The sequence below is a fragment of the Pyrgilauda ruficollis genome, unplaced genomic scaffold (assembly GCF_017590135.1).
Source record: "Pyrgilauda ruficollis isolate IOZ18807 unplaced genomic scaffold, ASM1759013v1 scaffold22, whole genome shotgun sequence".
Lineage (NCBI taxonomy): Eukaryota > Metazoa > Chordata > Aves > Passeriformes > Passeridae > Pyrgilauda > Pyrgilauda ruficollis.
Window position 1 is genome coordinate 9049337 of NW_024521428.1, and position 27873 is coordinate 9077209.

General features: G+C 36.4%; 1 protein-coding gene across 1 annotated transcript in view; it reads left to right on the forward strand.

Moving 5' to 3' along the window:
• The window catches only part of NALF1 (NALCN channel auxiliary factor 1), a 434756-nt gene extending 409699 nt beyond the window's left edge, over positions 1-25057 (forward strand). The window contains exons 2-3 of the mRNA XM_041468551.1: positions 13298-13469; positions 24762-25057. Of these exons, the coding sequence (XP_041324485.1) occupies positions 13298-13469; positions 24762-25057 (468 nt within the window). The remainder of the gene's footprint in view (positions 1-13297; positions 13470-24761) is intronic.
• Positions 25058-27873: the final 2816 nt, after the last annotated feature.

The window sequence follows — 27873 nt, forward strand, 5'->3', positions numbered from 1 at the left end:
CTGTGGCTTACTTGTCAGAGAGTTTCTGAATGACAGGGAATCATTCTGAGGTACAAAGTTTTTCTACGGTTCTTCTAATCTGTAAACTTTTTTTAATGGCAGACTGTACAATTTCTGGTAGCATGTCTGATGTTTTACTCTCAGGCTCTTTGGTAGTTTTCCAACATTGTCTTATATTTGTTGAACAAGCTGTAGCAACAACAAATATAAGTAAATTTGAAGGGCAAAATATTTTCCCTGATGCTACTGACCTATGCAAATTGTTGGATGTGTCATAAAATAGTTACATTCAGACTTGACCCAATGTACTGCAAGAAATCATCTAAGAAAAACTGCAATGGAGTAAATATTTGAAAATCAGAGAGCAAACAACACTTGTTCAGAGAGAAAAAGTTTCTTTTACAACAACTTACATAAATACCAGTTTTGTATAGGTCAGGCAAGGCCCTAAGAAAAGAGGGGACAAATATTACTGTAAGGCAAAGTCAAATACATATAATGCCATAAAAACAGTGTGGCAGTGGTATAATATATTCATTACAAGCTTATCCTGCTTTCTTTGTGTGTAATTCTTCTAGAGTATCTTTGTGGAATATACGGCATCTTTTTGGGTATTGTTATTGCATACCAATCAGTGAAGGAATACAAATGAATTATAAAAAACACTGAGCCCCAAATCCTCTTATTCTCTCAAAGATGGCACCACGATTAACAGAGAGCCTCTAAAGGCTGTAAATAAATTGATAGTGATATCTAATTTATAACAAGAATATAGTATTTTTAGAATAATGCCTAAAATTGAGATAGCATCATATAATCCAACAGGATCAAATACAAAAAAAATTGTAGCAAACACTGCACATTACAATACTGTGTTTTATTCAGTTTCCCACAAAAATACTTCATCAAGCAGTGAAAGGATTTTGATATTTTGGATAAAAACATATATGCAGATTTAAAGCTATCAAAGATGATGGAAATCAGGCAGAGGAAAACAAGGGATATTTCTCTTTATGGAGAAAGCTGTTAGTACAGCCATTCAGAGCAGTATCACACTCATCATGCAATTAGATAAGATGAGGGGTTTTGCTAGCTGAAAACAGTACCTAATATGACCTGTCTTGAAATTTCAAATTTTCAGTCTAGTATAAAAAAACCTTTTCTCTTCCTGGAAGAGGCATGCAGGACTGATCCCAATATCAGGCACTTTAAAGACAAGTGCCATATGCATTGTATATATTGTTTAAATCAGCTATTTCTACTGCAGAACTGTATAGTAGTGCTAAAAGCTGACCCTCTCCTCTTAGGCTGGAATCACTGGGACATTCCTGGATTTTCTCTGGAAAATCTGAAAGCAGAACAAAGTTTGAAGGAAATATTTTTTCCTTCCAAAACCTCCAAAAACTTTCAGGCAATAAGACATGAGGACAGGTTAGACTACGGCTAACACAGAAAATGTTTGGGAGAAATAAACAACCATTTGCATTTTAGAAATGCAGGATAAGAAAGGAGGAAAACCAGAAAAAAAAATAGATAGTAAGAGAAAATAACTGTAGCATTCATATCTTCTTGACAACTGAGTGAAGCAAGTATACTCCACCTACACAAAAGAGAAGCTTTTATCAATCAGAAAGGCTAGTGACATCACTTGTTTCAGACACTAAATTTTTATTTCTCTGCTTGCTTGACAGCTTTGAATTCTGCACCCATGATTAACTTGTGGTTTCACTCTTGAGCATTCAGTGAAAAACTGTGTACTCTATGAGCTCTCAAAGACTGCAGACTATGGCTAGCAGTACCTGTTGACTGTACCAATCCCATGATCAGAAAGTTCTTGAGACTTTTTTTTTTTTACTACTAAGTCTCATATCTCATGCTCTGAATCTAAACCTCTCTCAAAATGATATCTATCTCACTTTGTCCTAGAGAAAACCTGATGGAGCCCCTCTTCCACAGTGTATAAGACATGACCACTGGTCTGGCACTCAGAATTATGTAGAAGTGACAGATCTGTCTTTTCTTCAGTGAAGTTGTAATTCCATACCTTATTTTTGGGCTTGTTTTTTCTGATTGACAAATAAGCAAGATTTAGTGGATTAAACTGATGAAGAACCATTACAAGTTGAGGAGATAAAAAATATGTATTAGATTTTAAGTGGCAAAACCTGATAAGTATTTGAATAAAAATTTCTAGTTTCAATAGCACTTGAAAAGTTCCACTTTAGTCTCTGAATGTCAGCAAGAATATCCAGTAATAATCTCTGATTTTAATATGGCTCTTAATGGTGGAGAATTTACCTGACAGAGACTTAATTTTGTGTTTAACTGCATCAGCCATCTCTGTCTAAATGCACTTTACGTTATGTAAGTGCAGTGCTTGAAAAACTGGATAGGGTCTTAGCTATCTTAAATTTATTTTACTTATATTTATATATGAGCAAGTGTAGCAGAAAGAATCAAAAAACACCTCAAATTCTCTCCAAGGTAAATATCCAGGATAAATCCAATTAAAAAAAAAAAGAGTTAAAAGACAACCAATTATTAAGACCCTGTTGGTGAAGTAGAAACTTCAAAGGCATATGGTTAGATTATGGAGAAAAAACAGATTTTTTTTTTACAAAGTAATATGAGTTTCCTAAGGTGGTTAAATTTTGAAGTCTCGTAAATATTGTGTATATCGTGTAAAAGTTATGACTGCTGAATTTATAGACGGGAGTTGTCACTGGGGGCAAAGCTGTAGACCGTTTGCACAAATCCTTAAATAGACACATAATATCTGAAATCTTCTGTGAAAAGAGAAGTGAGATTTTGTTGCAGTCTCTGTGCTGGTGATTATCAGATTGGCAGGTGAAACAGCAAAAGGTATGTGAGAGCTGTCCTTTACTATGTTATCCCCCATGATGACAAGCATCATTCTGCTGTGGTAAATGTTTATTTCCTTGCAGAGCCACCCCAGACTAGGGAAAATTCTCACTTGAGACATCTGCTCTTGGATGAGCTTATTGTTGAGTTTAATTGTGATCTCTTTGGAGAACTGATTGTGCCCTCCAAATATGAAAATATGAATTATCAATTGCTTGGTCACAAGTTGTCATGGCTCTGATTGCAATGTCATATATATTCCTTTCTTGCCCAAATTTGGGTACCTGGGCTCAGCTTTTGGTGCAGCTGTGTGGCCTTAAACCAGAGCTGTGTGAGGGAAAAAAAAAAAAAAAAATGAAACCTGTGAGAGGAAAAGTCTCCTTTCCTTGAGAGCTGCTTTTCAGCCACTCACTCTCTTTGGATGTCTGAATGTCTCACTTAAATGTCATAACAGCATGCAACTCTGCTGTCAATCTGTAAGTTAAATCTAAGTAGGAAAAGTATCACAACTCTAGGATACAGAGTGTAACAATGTTGAATAGTGCAGTGGAGTCTCTGGCCCTGTTCATGAATTCAGAATTGTCTAGAGAAAAAAATTAAGACAATCTGCTTTGCCTCTAGAGAGTTTACAACATAAAAAAGTTCACCTAATCAGTTCAATTAACCATGATTAAAATAAACTTGATGAAGTGCAATATATCAAGTGAAAATATACTTGATATCTGTGATACAAATGATATTAATAGAAACTGCATCATAACAGTCTCCTTCCTTAGTTTTAAGTTCTGGGGGTCTTTTTTCTTTTTTGACATATTTCAGGCTCTAAAGCATTTGTCTCACATCAGGTGCCTAAGAAATTTTCTTCTTTCTTCTAGAATCATTATCTCCTTGTCTTTAGATTTTGTCATCTTATTTACTGAATTTTCATAGAATCAAGAATAAGCACACAGAATGTGCTAAGGTCAATAACCCTCATTCTGGTTATTGAGTCTGACTTCTGACCCTGCAATGGACAGCCCAAGATTTACATAGTGGAGAATTGTTCTTGAACTCTGCCAGGCTGGGACTTGACCACTTCCCTGGGGAGCCTGTTCAGTGCTCAGCTACCCTCTGGGTGAAAAAACCTTTTCCTGATAGCCAGCATAAACATCCCCTGACACAACTTCATGCTGTTTCCTCAAGACCTATAGCTGGTCACCTCAGAGAAGAGATCTGCATCTGCCCCTCTACTCCCTGCATGATCAAGATGAAAATTCAGTACTGAAGTTGAATAAGTCTTATGTTTAAACAAGCTATAATTCCAAACGGAAAGAGAAATTTGAGGCATAGGACACTTTTTCTCTGTGTATGTTTATATCAGCTTATGGCAAGTCTCCTCATCTGCCAGGAGCGTGCAGTGGCTGTTGCAAGTTGATTGGAAGCCCTCAGAACTCATAAGGGATTCTCTCTTCTGAGCAATGATGGAGAGTAGTAGGCAGTAAAAATCAGGTTCTTAATTTGAAAAAGTAGAAGATACAAAGATTCTCCTTGTCTCCTGCATACACTGTTAATCAGTGGTATCAATCTTCTGAATACTGTCATGGTGAGCTGATTTATACAGACTAACATCACTTCAGAAATTATGTAGAGCAGAGTTCAACAAAAATACTTTCCAATCTTAACAAGTCGCTTGGTTCATGAATTCAGATGTAATTTTAGAAGGCTGTAAAACTTTAAAATAGCCTCCTGACCATTGTGAGCTGACTTGAAATCAGTAGATCTTAAATTTTTTTGGGGAAGCTGACCAGATTAATTTTAAAGATTATTAATTTGTTTTATTCTTTATAGTCTGAACATTCTAATATGCTTTATGATTAGATGGAATACCATTAAGCTCACAAAGTCAAAGACTAGTGCCTCCTTTTTTTTAACAGACTACTTATTTCCATAATGAGTTATTTAATCTTCAGTTTTCTTTAAGCTCACCCAAAGGGATGTTTATGATCTTCAAAAGAAAGTTTCCTTGCTATATTAAGTAACATCTAAAACTGAATTCTGATACAGAGGATGAGTTTTAGGGCATTATAAAACAACAGTGAAGTTAATCATCATGATGACCTGAGTTGATTGGATGGCTAACCACCAGAAAGACGGGACTGGTGGATCAGGTTTTTGCACATTTTTGCCTTGATTTATTTTGGCAGATAGAAACATTTTCGAGCTCTCCTATATATGTATATACTTTCTCCTCAGAGTTACCAAAGTGAGACATGGATACCATCTCCTCTGCAGTAATGTCTCCTGAGAGGGTATATCAAATCAAAGAAACATATTTCTATTAGGAGACAACATATTTGCATCTTTCAGTTCACCATTCCAAGATAAATAACAAAGATATGAGCAGAGCAGCTTGCTATTTCACATCTCTACTTTGTTAAAAGAAATTTTGTTACATAGCATATGAATTGAAGCTAAGATTAACAATATTCTGGCAGAGCAATTTCAACCTTTGTTTACTTTTTCTCTATCTTCAAATGAAATAGCATGTGTGTCTTTCACATTTAATTATTCATATAAAAATTATTCATATTTATTCATATAAAATAGGGAAAGAAAAGTTTGTCTATTTAATTTAGGAAACACTAATTTTTTTTTTGTTTTTAACACAATAGTTTGCAATCTGTGGCATCAAGATCTTCTGAATAAATATTAAAATATTTATCTTATGATATTCCATCCATGCAGATACAGATGATGTTAATTATAATAAACTACAAAAAAAATCAAAGGTTAAAATAGCAACAAAACAGATGTGTTTGTTCCCAAATTACTGTAAATTTCAGGCATAAGTATGCATAATATGAAACAGATATTCTCATTTCCTGGTACAGTCTTATAACACAAGGAATTTTAAAAATGCAGATAGAATGGAACTACTAGAAAACATAATGTCTATTGTACAGGAAATTTAGATTGATGTGTTTTATTCATTCTGGATCAGATTTTTTAAAAAATCAAAATTGAAATTCCCCAGAAAAAAAAAAAAAAAGTGGAGTTAGGAGTGAGGATTGGTGTGAATGCATATACAAAACAGCTTCTCCAAAAAGCAGAACACCAATGAATCCATATCAATAAATAAAATACAATACTGTAGCATGTGTTTAAATGAACATTTTATGAGGACTATTTCAGTGCACAAACAGAATGAGAATAGTTTATTTGGAAAGAAATAGTTGAAAACAAATTAAAAATAATTCCCCAGTCAAAATTATTTGATTTTGGTAGTGCTGAAATAAAATGAAAATTGTAACTTAAGAAAAACGAAATCTCCTTTCAGAGACTATTCCTATAAAATACCTTATTTTCAGCTACCCACATATTTGAAAGCCACTTGTTATACCTTTCCTACTGCAAGTAGTGAAGAATGTTGAGTCACTGATGGTACCCCTGATATTCATTGGCAAAGATACCTTATGGAGGGTATCGTTCCCTCCTATCTGATCACTGTTGCTGCATTATTTGTGTGCTTTGCCAGCCCTATCGTGAGGCTGCCCAAAGTCTCAGAATGGGACTGGGAACACAGCTCAGCAAAAGTGAAATGCCAACAGCACTCCTGCAAGTCTCATGGGTAGAAAGCTCTCTGTAAAAGCTGATTTTTATCCCATAGTACACATGCAAAATGCAGTCTTCCTGAAGTCAGACTGCCCTTAATGCTCAAAAATGACAAAGTTCCCTGGGGAGTCCACATATGTAACACTACTGTTGTCAAACTTAATCAGGTTTTGTACCAGTTAGCCTTCTATATTTTGTTTACACAGTCTATATAAAATGCACTTGTAAGCTATCTAACAGACATCTGTGCTTGTAAAACATGATATCTCAGGTCCTAATGCCCAAAGCACAGAGACTGACCCAAGTATTTCCTAAGGAAGACGTACTGTCTTTCAAACCAACACATAATACCCTGGTAATCTGAGTATAAAAAGCCTTTTAGAGGTTCCACTTCACAGAGGTAGCAGTGCTTTGCCGCTGTAAAGCACTTATAATATTTGAAGTGACTTTTACCGCAAAATTTTTATCACTGGGAGAAATAGGTGTGCTCTTCTGAGGTTCCTCATTGCTACATAAAATACATAATTGCAATCTCATCCCCTTATTTCTTATATATAGTGTTTAATAGATTCATCTTTTGCCTGGTCAGTGTTCAGGCACAGTTCTAAGTGAATGAGTGAGTACCTTTATTTGTGGAAATAAGAGTTTGAAAGGCTTTTTAGCCTTTGCCAGTAGCTTTTCTCCAACTCTGTTATTGGCAACACATGAAGTATTATTACTGTTCTTAATGTTTACACTTTGAGATTGTGGAATACTGAAAAAGAAAAAAAAAAAAAAGCTAAAATGAAGCAAACAAAGTTAAACTGAAGCAGATAATTTAATAATACTTCATATAAATGTTGAAAAGAGGACCCTACAAGACAAAACATTATTGGCTGGGGTAAGGTCACAGAATACCGCAGAGACAACAATTCAGCCAGGCTCAACGGCAACAACAACAAAAAATTAACCATGGTATTTAAACATATGGCCTAACTTTAAATGCACATATAATGCCTTTAAATAGTTCAAACATTCCTAACTCTATGAGTCAGGCAAAGATTAGACATGTGAAATAAACATCACCCTTTGCATATAAGCGGTACCTTCTCTACTAGAATCTTTAGGGTTACAGAAAATCATATGCTCTAGCTGAGGCTGACAGGAAACAGATCTCACTGTCCATACACAGCTGATTCACTGTCAGTGAGTAAACATGTACCAGTCATCACTAAGGTAAAATTTATCAAAACCTGAAGGCCACATCACTATTTATTTTTAAGTGAATGCTGCTTCTCCATCCTGCTCTTCTGAAAAAGCTCAGCTTACATAACAGGTTATTTCATGAATGTTCTTGGAAAAGTTAATTAATTAGTCAGTCACAACCTGAGGTACTCCTTAGTGTACATAAGAACTGCAGAATTTACCTCAAAATACTCACAAACTTGGGAAAAGTTGAGCTGGAATCATATCACAGTGAAGGCAATTCCTTTATTCCAATAAGGTACAATTTCCTGGTGTCACTGAAAGTGTCACTGATCAAAACATCTCTCAAGTTCATAAGGGGCCTCTTCCTTTCCAACTGGTATGTGAAATAATTCAATTGTGCTCTCTTTGAAGACTTCATTTTCACAGTGAGTAATGGATATGGCTACAAAGCACCAGTTAAAAGCAGTTAAAATTTATTTTGATTGGGAAAAAAATTACCATTTTGAGAGAGAGAATTTCTGTTGTGACTTCTCTCTTCCTACTTTCTTTTCCTCCCACCATCCTCCACATCTACACAGTAAGAGCTATTTGATGATTTTTAAGTTTCCTTTTGTGTAATATTATGATAGCCCAGCCAAAACATCAAACATTTCATCAGTGAGGAAAAAAAACCTTTTCTGTGGAAAATGGTTAAAGTACTTCCTGGAAATGGCAATCAGAAACAACATGGGAAGGGGCAGAAGCGAGTTGTATTCATCTGTTGAAAACCAGAAAGAAATGGCATTTGTAGAGAATGAAACTGATTGAGCTTTTCCATTCTGTTCTACTGACACCTCTCCTGCAGTGTGACTCAGATGATTAAGGCTATGTGCTCAGTCTGTTTTGACAGAACTTAGGTTATCCAGAATCACATGTATTATGTGTGTATGGGCGAGTGAGAATGAGACGGGGAGGAAAGGAAACTGTGGGCATGTATGCACGGTACTTTATCTTCCCATTGGTTTTGCAGTCTTAGCAAAAAGAATCTTAGAACCATGGAATCATGGAGTGGCCTGCTCAGGAGGTGACCTTAAAGGTCCTCTTGTCAAAATTAGTTTGTGCAATTAGTTGCACAGCCAGTTAGAAGTCTGCTAGTGTATTGGCCAGGGCTGTGGTCTGCCAATGCACTGTTCTACCCAGCCATTCTGTCCACGCTGGGAGCCAGCAGCTCCTGGTCCCTCTCTAGGTGATTAATGCAACAGTATTAACTGAGAACTCTGTCTTGTTGCCTTTCAAGACCAGAAAGAATAACTCAGACACTGTCTAACATCATGTGTGATATGAGATACAGAATATCTGAAAAAAAGACAATACTGGGACTGCCAGTCTCCACACAGACAAAAATAAGTGTTCTTCCTTTTGTCCTGAGAGAAAAAGCACACACTGTGCCCTTCCAGTTTCTTGAAATTCTCCCCACACACACTTGATTTCTTCCTATTAACTCTGAATCCTTTTATTATTTCTAATGATTTGACAAGTAGATGCAGTTTAATGTCTAGTTTGTTTGTGATGCTTTAATTCTTTGAATTTATGAAGCTGGATATTTGTGTTGGGTTATTGGTCACTGAAGTAATAAAATATTTTTCCTGCTTGAAACTTGTACAGTAGAAATAAAATGAATGCCAAATAAAAAAATATTCTGCCTAACTGATAATAAGTTTTTATCACAATATTGTTGACAATTTAAAACTACCAAAATGATTTTGATGATGATCGCTCTAGATAGGCACTCAGACCATAGGTATATACCTATAGAATATAGGTATATAAAGCCAGCACTTTGTGCACTTTTTCAAAGGTATAATCTTTTTTTTTTTCCTGCAGGTACAAAGTAAGGTAAATTAAATTTATTTAGGTGAGAAAAATTGCCACTAAATCCTTCTGAGATTTTATATCTATGCTTCTGTACATGAAAGATGACTTTATTCTTATGGGATTCTACCATCTTGCCATCACAGTCTCTCATCTAATAGCCAGGACTGTATCTCTTTCAAATGCAGAGTGTCTAAATTATGTTGATGGTAAAGTGAGGAGATATTTACATATATTCAGGTATTTAATCTATGTGTTGTCTATGTGGTTGTCATGATGCATTAATAATTCAGTACATCTTAGTTCTTTCCCTTGTTAAAAAAAGAGTTAAAACAAAAACAACAGAAAAACATGAAGGTTTTTTCTGTTCTTTGAGTTAGTTTGCCAGATTTCTGTTAGGAACTATATTTCAAAGGTTTCAATCTTATTGTATCTTATTTATAAACTCATTATATCTTATTTATAGACACATTTATGGTGTTTATAAATCTTTGAGTTTAGCTATGGATGTTCTTTAAGAAGGAAAGAACTCTCATATTAAAGCGTAGTTTGTAAAGTGAACACCAAGATCAATATACAGGTCAATGTGCATTTAATTGATAGTTTCTGACCTTGTTACATAATGCATGTTTTAAATCTCTGAAAATCAGCATTTTGATCAATTCTCCCATTTCTGTACTCTGTCCTGCGTAATACATATTTAAGCATGAAAGTAAGACCTTTGGTTCCTAGAAAGTCCAGGAAGGGTAGGAGAGATTATTTGGGATGCTTGTTAGGAAAGCAGATGTCTGTAGAGGTTAGAGCAGAGAGCAGAGAGGGACCACTTTCTGGTCTACCAGCTAACCCAGCTAACCCAGCACAGCTCAACTGCAAACACCTACATAGTTTTCCTCTTTCTTTGGAAAAACACAAAACTGCTTAATAGATGCAGTTCCTGGCATACACCTTTTTCCAGACAATGGCTGAGCACTCTCTGGAAATGTAAGAATTAACGCAGGTCAAAGCTGTGATGGCAGTGGAATGACAGATATCATGAATGCGCCTTGTCTAGGAGTGGATGTAGCCTTACTGGGTAAAACAGAGCAAAATGGAACCAGAAAATTAAAAATATCAATATAGATTATAGACATGCTTTAAATCAGCTGCAGGGTAACGAAAATAAGGAAGGATACAGAGTGGGAGGTATTAATCTAAAAACCAGATCTCGGGAACAGGTATACTCATGCACTCTTTAGAAATTTGGACAATTCAAAAGTAATTTTGAGACAAAGCTGAGGACTTGTGAATCAGAGCAGGAAGATGATGTGTATAAACGGAGATTGGATACACAAAAATCTTCATAGAAGCCCACGATTGCATTATTTACTTCTGCTCCTGAATAAACATTTTCTGTCTTGCTTCAGTAGACACATGGTTTTGCTCATTTTCTTGTTACCATGTATGGTGGACTGTTCAATATACTTCCTAAAAACTGACTTACACTTTCAAATATGAGTCATAAACCAATTTGCTTCTATTAGATCTATTTCATGAAGAGACCATGTCATACTAAACGGGCCTAAGATCAGGAAAGAACCTATTTGAATGTATAACTGTTGCCAGACCCAGCATCCCTGTCTCCAAACAATTGAGTATGATTACTAATTGAAAATAGAAAAACTATTGTTTTATTTCACCTAACCTTGAATCCTGAGCGCAGTTCTGGGTACAACATAAGATATAAAGTTATTAGATAGCTTCCAAAGGAGGGCAACAAAGATGGTGAAGGGCCTTGAGGAGAAGCCATATGAGGAGCAGCTGAGGTCGCTTGGTCTGTTCAGCCTGGAGGAGACTGAGAGGAGACCTCACTGCAGTCACAGCTTCCTTGTGAGGGGAAGAGGAGGGGTAGGCACTGATCTCTTCTCTGTGGTGACCTGTGACAGGAGCCATGGGAATGGCCTGAAGCTGTGTCAGAAGAGGTTTAGGTAGGGAAAGGTTCATCACCCAGAGGATTGTTGAGAACTGGAACAGGGTCCCCAGGGTCACAACACCAGCCTGACAGAGTTCAGGAAGTGTGTGGACAATGCACATGGTGTGACTTTTGGGGATGGTGCTGAGCAGGAGTTGAACTCAAGATTTGAACTCAATGATCTTTGAATTTTCCAACTCTGTATATTCTGTGATTTTATGATTTATTGTTGCAAATGTCATCAAAGCAACTGAAGCATCAGAAATGTGGTGGCTGATGTAATTGACAGTGGGGAAACCACTTTCTGATTAAAAGCTTGTTTAAGAATGAAAGGTACAGACATCTCCTGGTTTTCCTTCTTATTATTCATTTACTGTGGATAAGAAACGTTAGTAAGCAATTAAAGTTGAATTTTTAATGAAAAAAACATGTTCTACAGAATGCAGTAGGCAAAAACTGCTATAAAGAGATAATCACAAACCATATATTAGCAATAAAGGCTTCATTTTATCACCTAGCAACTCAATACATACCTGCCACTGTTGCAAACAATCTAAAATAAAAGTTTGGTGATTCTGGGGCTACTACATTGATATTAATTATACAATTTAGGCTGCTATTGACATTCATACAATTATAACCAGTGAGATGAAACATACTGAGATCAAACTAAACTCTCATCTAGACTGATCATTTCAGGTGTCAGTTTTTTAGCTTTCTTGGCTTAAAAACTTCATCTATAGTTTTCTATTACATCCTTCCTGGAAAGAATGGAAATGATGAGCAGACTTTATTGGTTTGAAGTCTATGTTTAATGAAAGGTAGTTATTAGGATTTTCAGATAATTAAAAAATACAAAAAAGGATTTTTTTTTTGTTTTGGAGCAACACAGATAGCAAGTATCTAGACAGTAAATAATGTCTAGATAAACAGTTAAGTGGAAAATAAAATGGGAAACAAGGAAATCTCTTTGTAATCAGTCACACAGGTTTTTAATCAACTTTGTAGCCTGGCGTCCAACCTAATTTTACACAAAACTTCTTTGTGTCCAAAAGAGTTTAATACTAATTACAAACATCATTGTTCGGAAGACAAAAGGTAGCAAAAATTAAAATCAGCATGTGCATTTTACTTGTCTGTTTAAATTATGACAATAATTGCAATAATCACAACTCCTGCAGCCACGGCCATGCAGTATCCAATGAGCGCATCTTTAAAGTGTTCCTTTTAGCACCCAAATGTAGACGTAGGTTTTCACTGCAGCAGACTTATCCCCTAGTCTACAGCTGTTGGTGTTCAGATTCCCTAATGCATGTTTTAATGCTGTGGACTGCATAAGGTTTTATTTGAAGGGAAGCAGCACCATCTATTGCAACCTGATAGCTTAGCTCTAGATGATATAAAGAAAGACTTGGCCTGAGCCCAGCCTTCAACTCTTTCTTGCAGGCACTTTTATAAATTTGTCCTTGTCCAGCTTCAAATGAGATTAGGATCTCGCTTGGTAAGATATGGTGGTGCAGGGACAGGGCTGTGTGTTCCATGCAGGGCTGTGTTCCATGCATACACATGTCTAATAAAAAGTCACAGCTAAGAGACACAACTGTTTACAAACTAAGATAATATAATTGCATAAGCCTATTCCTGAATAACTGTTGCTTTTAAATTACTTTGCTGGAGTTTTCATTTCTGAAGTGGGAGGACAGTCAAAAGTTATGAGCATATTTTACCCAGGTGATATTCTCTCAAAATTTTCTTCCAAAAGCAGCATTAATGTAGGTGTGCAGTACAGTATGTTCTTCTAATAATGACAGTGCTATTGTCATCCATCTATATTTCTGGTTCTTCTCTTTTTTCCAGACTGTCTACAAAGCCTGGCTCTGTTCCCAGTATTTTGAAGTCACACAGTTTCACTGCAGCAACAGAATTCCTTGCAAGCAATACTGTTTGGAGGTTCAAACGAGGTGTCCCTTTATATTACCAGACAATGATGATGTCATCTATGGAGGACTATCAAGTTTCATCTGTACAGGTATAGTACAGAAAAACCAATTTCACTTGTTTTCTTAAGTCTAAATGTCATGGATTTAACTCTGAGAGCCTGAAGGTATTCCACATCAGAAAGATTTCTTGGAGGTGCTAGGATTTGAGTTCAGATCTAGTAATGCACAATTATGATACAGCCTGCCAGTCATCAGCTTTACAAAACAAAATTTCTAGAAAAAATTTATTCTGGTTATTTTTTACACTTAATAATCTGGTGGAGGATTTATTTTACTTCATGTCATGCGATACTCAGAGCTTGCCTGTCATGCAATATTCAGAAAAAAAAAGAGAAAAGGTGGGTCCAGTTTTTAGCATACTCACCTTTGTTTGCCTGTATTCTAATGCCAGGTGAATCAAGAATCTGAAGCACAGCATTCAAAATTGTGCAGCAGCTGTCAGAAAATGTTTAAGGAAACATCTTTCACTAATGAAGAAATTTAAGAATCAGGTGTTCACCTATGAAGAACTTTGTTTGTTTGATTTTTTTTGTTTCTTATTGAGTCTGGTTACATTTTACTAATAATTTTTAATTGTAAAAGATATTGTTAATGTATATCTCAGGTACCACAGATATTTTTTTCAGGAATGGATGGGAGTCATCCACACAAAATTTCAGCTTATACCAATATTATCTTCATACTTATGGTGCCTAGACTATCATCTGAGAATCTTGAAAATATTCAGGCAACTTATTCCCAGTAAATTCATAAAAGAGTTTCAACACTTAGATCATTTGACACCCTCATCCAAATATCAGAAATTGAACTGTCTTCACCTCTAAATTAGGGCTCCACTGGAAATCTTGATAGTAAATAAGTTGTCTAAGGTAAGCTACTTAAAAGCGAAGTCAATTATAAAAATCCATAAAAGTTGTATACCATCTTAGATGCATGCATAAGGATCATGCCAACTCCACCTTATAGGCTGTGCTTAGATTTAAGATGATTCTGGTAGCAAGGGATTTACTGGATTTTTTTTCTTGGAAATTAAACCTATTGCACACAATCAAGCAATATCTATCCATATGCAAAAGAAAATGTAACAAAAAGTAACTGAGTTACAATTTTGAATCATCAATAAGGTGCTTAGCACTTCAATGCATATTTTAAAAATTAATAGCCTTCCAATATGTATATGCAGTAAGCAAATGAACATTGTTTTCCAGTTTAAGGTAGTATAGTAGAAGTGAGAGACTTAGGAAAATTTTATTTCCCACAAGTACACAATCTATATGTATATTCACGTATGTGCATGTGTACACACACACTTACACAATGGCAAGAAACCAAACCAACAGCAAACAAAATCATCTTGGCATGTATTTCAGAAATCTGTTAGGAAATACATATCCATCTCTTCATTTTCCTCATATACTCACAATCCAAATTCCTTCCTAAAATAGATGATTTTGAAAAGATTGCTGACATCTCTGAGTCTGGGATGAAAAAGCAGCTTTAGGTGAGGATTAAACTCATTTTGTTGCAGGTATTATTAATGTGGGTATCTACACATGAACTCTGTGACTAAGCTCTCCCTAGAGTCATTGGTGTAGTCAGTAGAGCTGAGAGCATTTAACTCACCCTGAGCAGGTGAGTTAGGTGCACCCTGCACCTGAGAGAGGACTTGCACACATTGCTGGCTGCACTCTATTTGCTGTAGCTGCTGTTAGACCAGGGTCTTATTGCAGACACTTAAAATCAGGGTGACCTAAATCTCATTTCAGCTGCCCACTAACAAATATTTGGTTGAACTTTTTGTCCCGTCAAGCCCAAACCTAGCAGCAGCAGAGCTTGTATTCACAGGCCCACGGGAGTCAGTATGCTGACCCTAGAAGGTTGTGTGCAAGGGAAGATGTTGAGGACAGGTGCTGATAAGGCAGCAATTCAAACAGCAATTCTGTCTGGAATACAGACACATTTTCACTCTTATTAAGCAGCAGCTCACTGTAAGACTGCTTCCTGCCACTAAACAATGAGAAATTAGACTTTAATCTGCTGCAGGAATAAAGAATTATACCTCTCTGCAGCTTAATGAAAACAGATTTATTTCATGCAAAGTACAGTGAGCTCAACAGTAGACAAAACACTCTACCTCAGCATAGCTTGTGATAGATGACTTGAAATCCTTTTGAAGAAAAAACAGCTGAAAGAAGGTCACCCATGTCTTGAGGGACACTCCTATTGCACTTCTTGTGTTTCTGTCTGGTATACACCTTTTGAGATTTCTAGTTATTGATCTCTGTCCTCATTAGAAAAACATAAAAGAGTAAGGTAAAAAGGCATTCTTATTTACTACTTAGATGTTAAGTAACAAGAAAAGGTATACAAGGGATTGCTGATTTTATTTGGTGTTGACCACAGCCCAGAGCTCAGGATGAACACAAAAACATTACCTGTAATTTTCTAATTGCAGACAGGTAGAGGATGGTGCAGCTCGATATCCCTTGCTGGGAGATGCCCTGGCACTAGGAGCTGCCACCTCCTCCTTCAATCCTGTCCTACCACAGCAGTAAGTCAGAGCACAGAGATCTGCTGGAGATGAGTGCATGGCAGTACTGGTGGACAACAGGGAACCCACAATTTTTATTTTTTTTTCCTTTCAGGCCAGGATTTTTGTGGTGCTGGGGTCTGAAAAAAAACCTGTGGAGGCTGTAAAAAGGATATAATAACAAGGGCTTTACCCTTCCTTGGAAGGTCCTCATGATGAGGAAACAGCATAGAACTGGCTATTTTTCCTCAATATATACTGCAGTCATTGTTATATTTTCAATTAAATTAAAAATAAAGTAAATTTTGATTTATGGTATGGATTAATAACAAGTTATTGGAAATTCCTGAAAACTTCCTATAGTAAGTAACAAGTATTCCAGCCTGAGAATGTCTAACTTGATCACCTCCAAATAAAGCCTGTAACAGGAAAGGGAGAAGGCATGCTACCCTCACTTTGTATGACTAGAACTCTTTCATAGAAATGCATATGAGGGTGTGGAACAACTGCAGTGCAAAAGAAAGTACTTGAGAGATTAATCAAAACAATCAGAATCACAGTGTGGTTCTGATTATGGAAATATTCAGTTAGGTAGAAAGAATTTAGTGTTCCCTTCTTGCCCGCTTTCTTCCAGGACATAGAAGGAAAAAAGTTAATCCTTGCATTAGGTGCTGTGCTGAAAGCTGCTGGCTTTCAGATCCATTTTAAAACTGAGTGATTGCTTTCAGTTTAGACCTCCATAGTTCATATCCATGTGACTAAAGTTTCCAGTGGTTTCACTGAATGTTTCTTTTTACAGCTCAGCTGTCTAGAACTGCCCATGCAAACTAGAATCTCATTTGAGGGAGATAACAATAGTTTTCAGGTGTACATACACACACATGGAAAATTACAGTGAATAGTCCCAGGTAAAGTTCCAGGTCAAGGTTTTTAACTGAAACTTCTAAGAAAACAGTGTTCATATCAGCAGGATTGTTTTCTATTGTAAATGTACTCATCTCTTCTTTAACTAAATGGGCTACAGCACCATACTACCCTATGCCAACCATTAATGCACATTTGGTCTACAAAATTAGACTAGAGCTAGAGTGAGAAAAATCCCTTCAGAAGCATTTACGGTTGACATGAGATAGATACTCAGTACCAGCTGCTTCATTGTACAGATCTTCTCTTGTTCCCAATATTACTTGTTAATACAGCCTGCTCTGACTGTTTGGAGAAACTGCTGTCCACGTGCCAAGTCTGGAACAGTTTAGAGTGCAGACTTAGGGCTAATTGTGTCCTAAAGGCTAATTGTGTCCTAAGGGCTTTCTTTGAAATGACCATGACTTATGGTCCCTTTTTGTCCTGTGGCATAACAGGGCCATCACCCAGCATCAAGTCTCAGGCCAGAAATCCTAGCCACATATTCACTCTATCTGTACAATAGATGTCATGGCATTTAATGGAGAAGGAGAGTTCCTCTTTTAAGGAAAGAGAATGCAGTGAGCAGCAATAAGGCAGAGATATGCCGCATTAACTTCTTCCAAAATTAGCATGGCACTCTTTGGTACTTCCTAAGAGCAGTACCATCAGAACAAGTCTTCTGCCATCAAGAGGAGAATCAAATTTGTCTATTCTCCTGTGTTGAACAGACTTCTGATTCTTTTCAGAAAGTGTTGGACAGACTTCTGATACTTACTCCTACAGAAGGAGAGAGTAAAGGGAGTGAAGAAGTAAGTAGACAGGTGATTCAGGTGCTTTAAATCACTAATATCTTTCAGTTCATATTAATTTAGACTCCTAATTTTATGTGTTCTGATTAACCTGTCAGTTGTTTGGAACACAGTGTGAATCAATTTTTGGCAAATAACAGTAACATATGTTTATGTGATCCATGCAAAGTAACACTTCCATGGAAACTCCACCTCCTTTAGAGTAAAGAATTCACTGGAAATAACAGTCAGTCATGCTTCATAGCACACAATGATGTTTCTAAAGACATAGTGAGAATTATTACAGAGAATTCTCATCAATCTGTAGAAGATGTTTGATGACTAGCAAAGCTCAGCAAAAGTATTAGGAGAAATTCTGCAAATTGCATCTTCCTCTCAAGGGGCAAATTTGTGACTGGGTTTCACCAACAGGTTTGACTATAATGTATCTCTTTCAAAACAGATGCCCTGATTTCAGTGAAATTTGAAAAGCAATTTCCTTGAGAAAATCTGATATATAGAAAGGAATACAATCTGTCTATTTCATAGAACAATTCAAGAAGAGAAAATTGCTCTGAATTCAATCTCCTTTATGTTGTTCTTGGCAAATTCAAAAATCCATATATTTGATCCAAATTCTTCCTCTAAAAATATCTTATAATAATGCGTCATTTACCTCCTGTCTGCACCTCTTAATAGGTCCTAAAATATCAAAATATTAAGCTAACACAGCAGGACAAATCCCTTTTATGTTTGATAAGCATGGTTTAAATCATTATTAGCCATGGATCTGCTTACAGGGAAAATTTGACATGGTTTTTGCAGCAAAATATGTCAACTAAATAGCTCATCTTTTTGAGTTTAGTGCTCTTTTAGTCTTGAGTATTGGGGGTTTCCCATGAATGAGGTCCCATATCATAATAGGTTTATTAGCTGTAAATATTCTTCTCTCATAATAATGACCCAGACAATTTACTTATTGATATCCCTAAACTTTCTATGCTGATGCAGTACTTAGATATGAATAATCCTTTCCTAACATATCACAATAGTATATACTTTTGGTCAAAGTTTCTACATATAAAAGCAAAACTGGAGAGGGACTGGAGAAAACCTAATGCTTACTAGAAGCACATTTTCCTGTATCTCAAAAGTGTAGAGGTAAAAATCTTCATTGTATAGTTTTGAGAGTCAGCTATTTACTCATCTTTCTGACTTGCAGCAGCTCAGTTTTAGGAGGGTAACACTGATTTACACCAGCAGCAGGAAATTAGCCCTATGCATAATTTAGGGAAGAAATACATATATAATGAAGAAACACTATGAATTCTTATTGGATGTGGGCACATACACATAGGAAAATGTTCATGAGTCAACTATCTGAAATAATAACCAACATATAGTGATAAAAATATCTTAAAACACAACAACACATATCTCCAACCCAGATCTCCTCCAACAATTAGAATTGAGTAATAGAAGTTAGCTTTTTCAAAAGAGCTGAACAATTTGCCTTATTTGCTTTATTTATCTTCAATATTCTTCTACACATAATTTTGTTTAATTTTTTATAATGTGAAAGGTATAAAATACATGTCTAATCATCATAATGTGTCACAGACACAGCAATTTAGAAATTGAGCAGACCATCTGGATAAGATCAGAAAGTTCTGGCTTCCAGATCAGTTGTACGAAAGCAGTGAAATCTGGTCATATAATATCTAATGTGTTCTCTTGACTTCCGTAGTTGGAAAATGTTAATACTGAAATCTCAGAAATAATTCCTCAGAAACAGAAATGCCATGCAGAGTGCTGGCATTCACTGATACAATGATGTCAGTGTTGGATGGATCACTCTTGGCAGACAATATTTACTTTGGAATTCACAATAAAATGGAGTATTCAAAACTTCTGGTATACTACATCCACTTACCTTGTTTCAAGGTCTTTTCTTCAAGCACAAGAGCTTTGTATACTTCTCAAAAATAATCAGAAATCTATCTGAAAAATGAACACAGGTTAGGGTTCTACAGAAAGCAAAAGAGGAAAAAGCATAACATATCATAAGATCTGTTTTGTTTCTGCGACTTCCCAAATACTTATCCAGCAATGAGAACACATATATCAACCAGACTAGTTACCCATAATGTAGAATATTATGGCTCCATAACTCTTTTTCTACAAATACACCAAGAAGCCAAGTTAGACAAACTGCTGCAGATCCAAATTCAGCCACAAGTGTCGCACATTCTGACAGTGCTGAGAGTCACAGGAATGCAACCAGTGCTTTTACAGGCTGTTTCCTGCAACTGCTCAGGCAGAAACCACAGCAGTCTCTGAGTTAGATGGTGTTCTAGCTGATCAGCAGACCATGCATGCATCGACAGTCTTTGTGATTCCAATTTTTGTGTAAGAACTTTTTGGGCTTTGCTGCTTTTCCCCCAAGACACATTGTATAAAGTGAATATGGTATTCACGCTGTCACTCCTTTTTCTTTCAGTCTGATTCATCTAGGCAGGACATACAGGATTTCTCTCTTCATGTCTCCATTAACAATCTCAGTGGAACCAGTAGCCTTAATACTTGCGTCAGCATTAGTAACATGCAATCCCTACAGATGTAACTTCTGTGCTGACCACCAAAATGTTATCTTCATGTGGAAAAAACCTATCTGATTACAAAGAAAAGAGAGAGCTTTTGCATGACCTTTGTGAGTGATAGTGTATCTGTCTGGAGAATGGTTTGAAATCAAAAAAGTCTCTTGGCAAATTCTAGATCCTTGATTATAATAAAGGTCCAAGTACCTCCATATGGACCAAGATTTCTTCTGATGAAATACAGCTGAGTGCTGGGAAAAGTTGGGAAATGAAGACACAGAACTGAGAATTTTAAGTGAAAAGCAAAGTACATGTCAAGCCAGTAACAGCTGACTGATCAGCCTCAGAAATATAGTTACCAAACATGCAATTAATATAAAATGTCTACAAACTGAACTATAAAGACAAGAAAGGAAGAGGGAAGTCTTGGTAGTTTGGTGGGTACAGATATTGTTTTTATTTCTTATACTGATGTATTTAATAGTGAAAAAAAAAAAAAAATACCAGTCAAACAAAAGGGAGAGAAGCAAGTGCACAGGCAGTGGAAGCAAGGACAGGTAACCTTGGAAAAGCATAGACATGAAATCAGATTGTGTAGGCACGGGGCAAGGAAGGTCAAGAGGAAGCTGGAACTGAACTTGTGAAGCCATGCAAAGAATAAAAAAAAAGGGTTTCTATACATACATTAACAAGGAAAGGAAGGCCAAAGAAGGTGTATCCCTATAAACATTGTTGGAAAACTGATAACAATGGATGAGGAGGAGGCTGAGGTACTCAACAACAGTTTTGCCTCAGTCTTGAATGGCAACCTCTCTTCCTGTATCTTTTAACTGGACAGACAGCAGGATGCAGACTGGAGCCAAAGCCCCTCCCACTGTAAGTAAAGATCAGGTTCACCATCTCCTGAGGAACATGGATGTACACAAGTCTATGAGACCAAATGGGTTACCTCCCCAGAGACCCAAGGGAACTGGCTGATGTAGTTGCCAAGCCACACTCCATGATATTCAAAAAGTCATAGCAATCAAGTCAAGTCCCAGGTGAGTGGAACAAGGGCAACATTGAACCCATCTTTAAAAAGGGTAAGAGTTGATAGGTCAAGGAAGAGGCTGGGAATTACAAACCTGTCAGACTCACCTCTGTGGCTGGGAAGATAACGGAACAGATCCTGTGCTAGAAGCTGTGCTAAGGCACATGGAGAGCAGGGAGGTGGTTTGAGACAGTCAGCATGGCTTCAACAAGGACCAGTCCTTCCTGACCAACTGAGTGGTCTTCTACAATGAAGTGTTATTTAATATCTTTCTCAATGAAGAGAACAGGTTCCCCCTTAGTAAATTTGCAGATGATACCAAAATGAGTAGAGCAGTTGACACATCTGAAGGATGGGATGCCATTCAGAGGGACCTAGGCAAGCTCAAGTGGGCCCAGGGGAATCCCACGAGTTTTAACAACATCAAGTACAAGGTGCTAGGGTCGAGGCCACTCCTGATGTAAAAACTGCCTGGGGATGAGCAGATCAAGAGCAGCCTTGTCCTGAAGGATTTGGGAGTTCTGGGGATGAGAGGCTGGACATGATCCAGCAATGTGCACTCACAGCCCAGAAAGCCCAGAAAGTGTCCTGTGCTGCATCAAAAGTAGCATGGCCAGCGGGCAAAGGAGTGAGTAGAGGGGCCAGCACTGCCCTTCTGCTTTGCTCTGGTGACACCTCACCTGGAACATCGCATCCAGCTATGGGGTCCTCAGCACAGGAAGGACACCAACCTGTTGGAACAAGTCCAGAGGAGGGACACCAAGACAATCAAAGGAACTGAGCGCTTTTCCCATGAAGAAAGACTAAGAGAATTGTGATTTTTCACTCTGGAAAAGAAAAGGCTTTGGCTGCCCTAATTGTGCCTTTCAACTACTTGAAATGAGCCTGCAAGAAAGATGGAGAAAGACTTTTTTTAAAATAGTGAGTGGTGATAGGACAAGGGAGAATGTTTTCAAACTGAAAGAGTAGGTTTAGATTGGATATTAGGAAGGAAGTTTAGGAAGAAATTCTTTACTGCAAGGGTGGTGAGGAACTGAAACAGATTGCCCAGAGAAGCTGTGGAGTCCACATCCCTGGAAGTGTTCAAGGCCAAGTTGGGTGGGGCTTTGAGCAACCTGGTGAAAGGTGTCCCTGCACACAGCAGGGAGGTTGAAACTAGATGATCTTTAAGGTCTCCTCCAACCCAATTCTATTATTCTACAAATATTGTGATAAAAGAACAAACTGGTTTTTTATCCTTGATTTTCCAAGGAGATGTAGCCAGCTTACCTGGATTTCCAGTTAAGTCACACATTTGTAAACCTCTGACTTAATAGATGGACTAATTAGATCCAAGGGGCAAAAGCTTATATTTGTGGCTACAAACAAGTATGTGGTGAATAACATGTATTTTGTGCAGTACAAAATGTTTTACTGAATTTATCTAAATTTTCTACACTGTCATATGAATAGAGGCTCTGTAGTTAATTGTTTATTTAATATGGAACTGCAAATTCAAAACCTAAATTCAATTGCTGAATGGAAATAGAGAGGAAATGTAATTTTGCATTAAGGAACATGTTCAATTCATCTTTGAATGTAGAGCTGTCATCAATTTATTTATAATTCAGTAAGTGCATATGAACTATTTAAATACCTTTTGATTGCCAACTTATGTACATAGCTTTGATTTCAAAGGAAGTCTGGGTTTTCCAGTAACAAGAAAGGCAGAAAACATAGTTTGAAAAGTAAACAAGCCTCATTGGGATCAAAGCATTAACTAGTCTCTGTGTCTCTTCAATTACTACTAATCGTTTGAGCTGCTGCAGTTCACAGAACAAATCATAATTCCTTGCTTTTGAAGGCATTGCCTTTATGTTGCAATATTTAAAAACAGACTTATGCAGAAAAGATGGGTCTCAGAAAAGAAGACTCTTTTATTATACCTTCAATGAACAATTGTCCAGAAGTTCCAAAATGCAATAGAATTTCTTAAAGAAAAATGTGATCCTTTCAGCTATGATCTAGAGTGAGAATAAATTATTTTCAACCTTTGGAATGCTGCATTAAGTTTCTGAATGCAGAAGTGGAAAAATTGGTCAGGTTTAGCATAGAATAAACTCTGAATTTACAGTACATTTACAGAAACAAGTTGCTTTCATTCCTGTATCTTTAAAAATTTGGTTAAATCCAAAAACAAATGCAACTTTATTTGGACTCAGATATAGCATAGCAGATAATTGTGTCAGCTATGAAAAAATATGTCAACCCAGGCATCTTAACATTCTCAGCATAACTAACACATTTTTTGTTTATGAAAGTAGAACCAAAGCATTCAGGTTTATCATATTTTAAGGTGTACTGCTTTTCTTTACAAGTTATTCACAAAGTGCAAGAAATCTAGTGCCTGGACCTCCGAATGTTACACTTAAATTGCTTTTTGAAAGTAATATCATTGTTGTGATATTTTGGAGAAAATATAATTCTCGTTCTAAAAAATAAAGCTGCTTTTAAAATCACTATCCTAATATTTTATCACAGATAGATTTTTTTTTTCCTAGAAAAACCTAGTTCTACCACAGAGTATATTATTTACCGCAGAATTTAATCTAAGATCAGTTTAAATGGAGAAAAGGTGTTTGTCCATTATGTTAGACATTCTTGCATTTGAACATTAGTTAAATAGTCAAATTAGTTTATTTTATTTATCAAAGGAAAAGGTATGTGAGAAGCAAACAGAACACTCTGGTTATGTTAATCTCCTATATAGTAATGTAGACAACACTGACAATTTCCAAAAAGATGCAGTACCTCTTAGTGTTCAAAAAGTCATAATCGGATCATTTGAACTCAGTAAAGTTCAAAGGCAAAAATTACCCATCTTTATAATCAGAAACATCAAGAGATCCAATCATTGTGTGCAAGGACAGATTTTTTCACCTCTGGGATATGTTGAAGGCAATATCCAGCTGGAAGAACTCCAATGAGCTAGCAAGCTGTTCCTGTGATGCAGTTTAATTTACATAGGTTTGAAAATCAAATCAGCCAATATCATCAGTACATCATTATTTGTTATTTAATGCATGTCTTTATGTGATCACATACTGAAAGAAGAATTTTGAAGTCCAAATTTTGTGAAAACATCTGGATTGATTAGTTCTTACTTTGTCATTGTTTGTTACTTCCCAAGAAGGAAGAATTCAAACACCTTTGTCATTCAAATATCAACTGCTTTTTAATGTTGCTTCTTTACACAATCATGCTCAGTGTCATGCTTCCGCTGAATGACCTTTTGATGCTGCTTCCTGTCAGATTGTGGATATTCCTTCAACATCTGTAATTACACAGAATGACAGGACTTCTAAGGGCTGCAGTCTCACCCAAAGATATGGATTCAACAGATTAGACTAAATGTCAGCTGTTCCTTCAAGCTACTACTCTTGCCAATCCTTGTGCCTGGTATTTATTTTTCTTTTGTGTTTACCCTACAGGGCTCTATGAAAACTATCCAACCAATGCAGAACCAGAATGCTGTGATGTCAGATGGGGACTATTATCAGATCATCAACCCAAAGGGACTATAAAAACAAGTGGCTCAACAATGTGTCACAGGACATCGCTCACAGTTTCATCAGCATCAAGACTGTGTAACAGCAGACTTAAACTGTGTGTTCTTGTATTAATTCTCTTACATACAGTACTTACAGTCTCAGCAGCACAGAACACAACAGGACTGGGCTTTGGAAGCATAACGACTTTGGAAGATAATTCAACCAATGAGGAATAAAAGAAAGGATTCATCTTACATGATAGAAACACAACAGGCCCAAATTACTACAGTCAAAAATAGCAAAGACTGAGTGCTTTACCCTCAGAGCTCTTCTTGAATGACGTTTTGGGTAAACTGAAAAGTATGGGCCGCTACCTAAACAACAAGGACACACAAATGCAGCTTTTTATTGACTAAAAGGCTGTTTGGTGACTTAACTTTCTCACACCATTTTATACACTGTGTTTTAATGTTTGGAGTTTCTTTTCTTTTTTTGTTTGTTTTTTGCACTTGTTAATACAGGATTTTATTTTTGGGACAGTTTCTCGAAGCTAAATTAAGTCTTTTCTCTGTCGATATATTTCTAGTCATTGTGTGTGTTCATCTGATAGTTCTGTCTTTTATGTCCTGTCAGTTTCTATTAGAGGAATGACTGCTATGATTTCATGACATAGCAAAAAAAAAAAAAAAAATACAAAATTTAACCAAAAAAGATAAAATAATAATAATAATTAAAAAAACAACCACGAAAAGAGCCCCAAACAAACGTTACTGTCCTCTTATCCGTGGGAACCATTAATTTCCTTTCCCTTTCCCTTTCCCATCTACCTTCACAGACAACATACATTTGCTTCTGTCTGTGTAATCACAATGAATGGGTACACAATTCTAGTGTGCCTCTGCCACTGTTGCACAAAACAGTTGACTGAGCAAACCCAAATGGAGCATGAAGGGGGTTCCTTTTAGCTGAACAAACAAGTGCTCTCCTTACAAGGTGGGATCGGACAGTTAAAAAGTATAAAGAAGTATATATAACAAACTGTTGCTCCAATACCCGTTTTGAAGAAGTCCAGTCCTTTCTCACTGGTCAGTTGAACAGGAGCAGCCTTTTCTAGATGTGTTAAGTAAAACCAGTTATGCTCAGCAAGTTGAATGGTTGAGAAGCCTTCATATTGGAGGTGAAGGATTGACATTCATTGTGAATCATGTTTTGAGTTCTCCTGCTGTCACATAACCAGCAGCTTTCCATAACAAATGGGAGCCAAGAACTTCCAAAATTCTTTTTTCACAACTGAATTACACTAGAAGTCTTTTAACATCTACAATACAAATTATCTCATTGGTTTGATTCCATTGTTTTTCTATTACCTACATGTTGTTGAAAGTAACTAGTTTATTAAGAATGCACAAGAATGTGTTAGCACAGATAAAGAAAATATTTTTTTTTAAATATATAGGACAACCGTTTTCATAAATGTGCAATAAAAACAGTAAATATATACTAGGATATGAGTAGTCAAGAGAAAAGATTGTAATATGCTGGTTTTTCATTGTTCGGGGTGGTTTTGAATTTGTTTACTTTTATTTTTTGTGGGAGCATTTCACCTGCTGAGTGTATGAGAATTTGCTTTTTAAAAAGGCTTTTTAGAGTTTACAGTAGAATCAATGGAAGGAAAAGTTAATAAGGGCTGTTTTTAAAAACTTTACATTCCTTCCTATTCTCTAACTACACTTGGGAAGTGCACTTTAGAGATGTTTGCTGTGTAGCTGGGAAATGAAGGAAAACTATAGAAAATGTTCTCTTAGGAAATAAAATATAGTTACCTACTTTCTAGCTATGAAATACCCCTTGATAAATATTAATGTTGTAAGAACATTTAATCACTGGTGCATAATGCGTTTTTGTATACAATTTACGGTCTGTTAAATTCTGGAGAAAAACAAAAAGAAGATAACCATGCTGCTTAAGCGGTTCAAGATGCACATGTTAAGCTGCGAAGCTCAAATATTTTGCAAGAGTATTTGTTTTGGTAGTGTTTTGCTACAACCTGGACTGAGGAGCCTAAAACGATCTGTGCAAATACAACAACAAAAAGCACCAGCTAATGCAAAATTCTTCAGCACTGGTTTGTTTCTATAATTCCTCCCTTCCCTTCCTTGCACATGCTATATTTTGTTCAATAAAACATGGTGCTTTTTTATTTATTTTCTTTTCTTTTAGAGGCACATGTATTAATTACAGTGAATTGATGCAAAATTGGGGGAAAATGTAGAAATGCAAAAGAAAAAGCCTTAACTAATGGTAGAATGTAGACTTTTGAAGGACAGAAATGTTACTGAAAAGTGATGGAGCAATAACTGGGCAGTGCTCTGGTACTGTACAACAGCTGATATGTCACACTACTGAGAAAGCTCTTACTAGGTGAGCTCTTGTTCAACTGACCTCTTAATTCTAGTAAGTGTACATGGTCAGTAAACAGTTTGTTATAACTTTTATCTACCTCTGCTGTGCAAAGGCCATCCAACATCCATTCCTGTGATGTTCCTCATGGTTTTTTGTTCACACCATTACTCACTGTCATCTATTTTTACACTGTACCAATACAGTACCTAGTCCGGTTCATCTCGATTGAATTGGCACCTGAAGAAGAGTTTTTATTATTTCTCTTTTGCTTCATGATGAACTAATGTAGAGATCTATCTTTAAGGTATTTTATTTCTTCTTTTCTGCTCTTTTTCATTCTTCATCTTTTATTTTTCTATAAAAATGTTTTCAAGTGGTGTCAGTGAAAAATGACTCCTCCACTGCTTGGCTACACTCAGTCATGTGTCATACAATATGAGAGAGACAGGAGGAAAAACAGTGACAACAACATCACATACATAATGTAGCCTAATTAAACTTGGGGAAAATGAAGCAGAAAACAATTACAGACTTTTAATTACAAATACAAGATGTAATAAATTCATCCCCCTCTCCTTACCTGGAGTTAGTGCCTGCAGTTCAATGGTCTGTGAATTTTCTCTGTCATCTTTTTGAGGTCTATTTCTTT